Source organism: Hipposideros armiger, unplaced genomic scaffold (genome assembly GCF_001890085.2).
Source record: "Hipposideros armiger isolate ML-2016 unplaced genomic scaffold, ASM189008v1 scaffold_2791, whole genome shotgun sequence".
Classification (NCBI taxonomy): domain Eukaryota; kingdom Metazoa; phylum Chordata; class Mammalia; order Chiroptera; family Hipposideridae; genus Hipposideros; species Hipposideros armiger.
The window spans coordinates 1-5,114 of record NW_017734089.1 but is presented as its reverse complement, the minus strand read 5'-3'; the positions used below and the strand labels follow the sequence as shown (position 1 = coordinate 5,114).

General features: G+C 37.2%; 1 protein-coding gene across 1 annotated transcript; it reads right to left on the bottom strand.

Moving 5' to 3' along the window:
* Positions 1-4: 4 nt before the first annotated feature.
* On the bottom strand, positions 5-5,106 carry LOC109378725 (gem-associated protein 2-like; the record flags this gene model as incomplete). The annotated part of the gene is made up of 4 exons (XM_019635019.1): positions 5-95; positions 2,551-2,610; positions 2,900-2,989; positions 5,020-5,106. Coding segments are annotated over 4 exons (328 nt in total), but the record flags the coding sequence as incomplete, so codon positions are not given.
* Between the last annotated feature and the right edge of the window lie 8 nt (positions 5,107-5,114).

Sequence of the window (5,114 nt, the reverse complement as noted above, 5' to 3'; positions counted from 1 at the left end):
GGACTTTCGTTTTTAGCTGGTCCAACAGCCCCTTCAACACATAGCCTTTCACCCAGACAAAATTTTTTCCAGCCTTCTTCATCTTCAGATTTTGGCTAGAATAAAAAAAATAAACAAACCAAACTTACTTATTTCTATGTATTTTTTTTAATACTGAACTGTGATAATAGAAATGAGGATTCCTCCATATTCCCACCACCTCAACACAAAGATGTGGTGCCTGCTACAGACTGAATTATGTACCCCCAACATTCTTGTTGAAGTCCTAACCCCCAGTACCTCAGATTGTGACTGTGCTTGGAGACAGGGTCTTTATAGAGGTGATTTAGGAAAAATGAGGCTACAGAGGGGGCCCAAATCCAATCTGACCAGTGTCCTTGTAAGAGGAGGAAATTTGGACACAGAGAGACACTAAGGATGTGTGTGCACAGAGGAAAGACCATGTGAGGACACAGTGAGAAGGCAGCATCTGCAAGCCAAGGAGAGAGAGGCCTCAGGAGAACCCAAACCTACTGACACTTTAATCTTAGGCTTCTAGCCTAAAGAATTGTAAGAATATAAATTACTATTTGTTAAGCTACCCAGTTGGTGGTATTTTGCTATGGCAGCCCCAGGAAACTAATATAGTCCCAAGTGGTCACACCATATGTGTGACATATTTAGTTTGGATCACACTTTAATGGACACTGACAAGCAACGGTATGTTCAAAAAAGGATGATAAAGATGGAAATCAGTGTGGGAAAAAAACCCACACTAAGAATGCTTACAAGAATAAAGTATGTTTATTCCAAGAAAGGAGACATGATTACATAATTCACATAGGTGATGGGCTGTCCAGTCAAAGACGGAATAGATTTATTCTGCATCACCAGATGGAAAACGCAGGACCAGTGGGGAGAAGCGTTCAGCTCATTATACCTTTACAAAATCACTTTCATTTATACACATCACCTTGCAAATTCCTTTGCAAAGGTGAAGTTTTTCCCCCTGAGGATAGCTTTCATTAGATTCTCAGGGTGAGTATGAGACTCTTAAATGTTAAAACCTAATGTCCTGGAACAATGTACCTGCCTTTTCCCATTACTCCATTAGCTCAGACTCTGCTTCAGGTAGCACTGAATATCCTGGTTATTAAATATAGCAGGTGCTTAAAATGATTGGATAAATCAATAAAAAAATGTTGATATTTACATAGTTGACACCAGAGTGTGCTTTAAAATTTTTTCATTTTATTGTTTTAATAATGTTTATATTTGCCATGTTAATTGTTACATAATATTCCAGTTTTTATGGATATTTTATTGAATCAATTATGTTAGGTCATTTCCGTTTCTGACAAAATTATATCATCATAATGTTACTGATGCAGTTTTTTTCCGATTTAGTAAGCATGTATGTACCCAAAGTCCTTAGGCTGAGCAAGGGGAAAAAAAAAAAGTCTACCTCTCTCCCCGCCTCCCTTCTCACTAAGAGGGCTCACAGCATAGTGAAAGGTTTTAGAGTCAGACAAACTTCAGTGGCTCCCAACTATACCTTTTATGAGTTAAATGGCCTTGGGCAAGTGATGTCAGTTCCTTTCATACTTTTCCTAGAACAGAGCTTCCAACTGGTATGGAAAAGCACACAGAGAGACCATATATTAAATCTCTCAGCTTTCAGCTGGTAGTCTCAGGAAGACTACACAAGACGTGAGCAGCCTCATTTACCCCAGTGTGTCACCATGTAAAAGATGTTAGGAAGCATTGCCTAGAGGAAGCTTCTAAAATCTGAAATCTATGAAATACTTGAAACTGTGAGCAAAATTGTGTGTGTAGACATTTTTTTCCCTCTGAAAATAAACAGCTTTTATTTAATTCTCGGGAAAAATATGAAGACTCCCTAAAAGTTTAAAAGTATTGCCCTGGAGTACACCTGAAATTAATATAATATTGTATGTCAACTATAATTGAAAAATAAATTTAAAAAAGAGGGAAATGTAAAAAACAAAAATCAAAAAACTCTCACAAAAACCCAACAAAAACAGTATTGCCCTAGAACAGCGTATTCATCTCTTCCCAACTCCTTTTTTCATTCAGTGATCCAGATATAACGTATCTATTAAAGAGCTTAATATTGTGTATAAGCTGATAAAATGTAGGAAATACTACTTTCTATTGTGCATGACAGGCTTCAGTAAAAAGTCACTGGTATTGGCACCATTCTCTCATCAGGAAAATCCTATAAGCCTTTATTCAATCTTTTTGTAAATACTGAAAATGTATTTATTTCCTAAAAAAGCACCCTTAAAAACTTGTAGAGGCCTAACAATTACCCATGCAAAGTCTCTCAAGATGCTTTGGATTAAAACTGTCATAAAAATAAAAACTTGCATTGCTGATTCTATACTTATAAGGCTACTAATATAATGAAATTGTTAGTATTAATGGTAGATGGGAGAGAATGAAAATAATATGGACTAGGTAAGTAATTTTTAAAGGCTGGAAGTAAATATGGACAACTTCAAATAGGTATACATTGTATAACTTAAACAGAGAAACTTACATACATACCATGGTCACGTTACTATCCAGCTGTTGTGATTTCCAGTGACTTCTATGTCTGTTCACACTCTAAAGGAAGAAGAGTTAGACAGTGATCTTCAGAGAATGGATAACTGAAAAGAAATCACAACATTTCTTTTGTACAGCATTCTAACAATGCTACAACTTGGAAAATACGTTTCAAACTGTATTATGTCTAATCATTATAATAATAATTTGGTAATTGATTCCTAAATATTCTTTTCTTTATTCTTCAGAATAATGAATCTTATTTTCCCAACTAAAGTCTAAGAACAGAAACAAATCTGAGGGAGGGCGGGGTGAGGTTTAATTTGATGAAACGATTAAGGTCACTTGCCTGTCGAATAATTGAAAACTGTGCCACTTGCTGCTGTTGCCACTGAAGTGTGGGGGAATATCCTTCAGGAGCAGGTTGGCATCCTGAAAGCTAGAGATCAGTTCATAATTGTTACAATCAATGTCAGTTTTATAACTACAATCTCATGCCTCTGCCAAGTAAACTCAACATAAGCAGTGAATAAAGTAAATGATTAAGACTATACAAGAAAAATAAAGTACTTCTTGTTCATGCAAAAATACAGGCATTTCATTTTACTATTTATGTCTGAGTTTAAAACATCAGAAAAAGATCCTTATATAGTCACTTTAACAAGAGCAATCTGGAATGGTTTATAGTTGTAGTCTCTAAGAAATCTAAATGATATGAGCCCTCAAGATATGATCTAGTCCTACCTTTCTATAATAGCAAAAACAGTTTGAAATAAAAAAAAAGATATATCCCAAATAAAGAATTTTGATATAGTTAGAATGTACTCAAATAATTTAAGACATTTGACTTTAAAAGGTCTACTTTTTCCAAAAACAGCACACAGTTGACAGCTGATCACATATTGCCTTGAAATAAAACTTTGTGAGGTCACTTTTTTTTTTTAAACTTTTTTGGGGAACAGTGTGTTTTTCTAGGACCCATTAGCTCCAAGTCAAGCAGCTGTTTTCAATCTAGTTGTGAAGGGCGCATCTCAGTGGCCCATGTGGGGATTGAACCAGCAACCTTGGTGTTAGGAGCACTGTGCTCTAACTGAGCTAACTGTCTGCCGGGGAAGTCACTTTTTAAAGCCAGGTATATAAGACATCATCTTCCATCAACTAAAAACTTCTGAAAAGGAATTACATGAAACATTAAAATTTCATAATTATAGGGCTGGCCGAGTGGCGCGTTGGTTAAGAGTTGGCTTGGGATGCCAGCTCTGAGCAGCAGGGCCCCAGTTCGGATCCCAAATGAGGGCCAGTGACGCTGCGCCCTCTACAGCTAAGATGGTGAACAACAGCTCAACCTGGAGCTGGGCTGCTATGAGTAGCCGACAATGGCATAGGCTGCAGTAGGGCTGCAGTGGGCTGCTGTGAGTGGCTGGCAGCCAGCATGAGCTGCCGTGAGCGGCCAACCAATGGCAGGCGAGCAACTGCCTCACCTGAGAAGACGGCAATGATCGTAATACCAACATGGGCCAGTGAAGCGACATCCTTCACAACTAGACTGAAGAACAAAAAGACAGCAACTTGTCTGTTCCCCTTCCCTGATTCCCCAACGCTGTTTCCCTCCCCCAATTCCCCAATAAAATCTTAAAAAAAAATTCCTAATTATAAACATCTGATAAGGGAATTACTTAGAACATAAAAGGAAAAGGAATTATCTCAATTTAAAACTGCCACTTCCTTTGATTTTAAATAACGCCTCCTGAGAGAGACCTTCTGTGACAATCTAAAGTAGTTCTACCTGAAAAAAAAAAAAGTAGTTCTTCCTGTTATTTATTGGTCATTATATGTTAATTTTCTTCATAGCAATAGTCACAATATGTAATTATTTAATTTGTTTGCTGGTTTATCCTGTCTTCCTCAGGAGAATGTAAACTCTACAAGGGTAGGGATCTTTTCTGTTTCATCTTCTGTTGTATTTCCAGTGTCTGGCACAGCCTAGTTGCTTAGTAAAAAATGTGCTGGGTAAATGAATGAAAATGTTCACAGTGTGCAAGTAGCTAAAAAAGTGTAAGATATTTGGGTTTCTAAGTCTTAAAATACAAAACACAATCAAAATCAGAACATGCAAACTGCACTAAGATTAAACAGTCCAACAACAATTATGAAGACAACTGGAAAAAGGTTACTTCAAAATAAAAGACAGCATAAGTAACCGGTTTAAAGACTTCTTCTGTAAGAGTGGATCATGTCCCAAAAGTATGAAGAGCACATCTCCATGAATGCCAGGGTTACTGAAAGCCTCTTTGGCGGCAGTAAATGCCAACTGTCCTTGAAGGGGAAAAAGTACAAGCAAATGTCTAACTTCGTAGGGGCAGTCAAATCTTACCTACATCGTAATTCATACTGTTGGATACTATACGAACAGCTCTGGTCTTTTAATTTGTAGTGGTAAAAAAGTCCCTGACGGGTAATAAAACTCACGGAAACATTCACACTTTGCTTCCTTTTCAACTTCTTTGGGTCAATTTGAGCTACCACAACATCTGGACATTGAGCTGCTTCGATCCTATAAATAA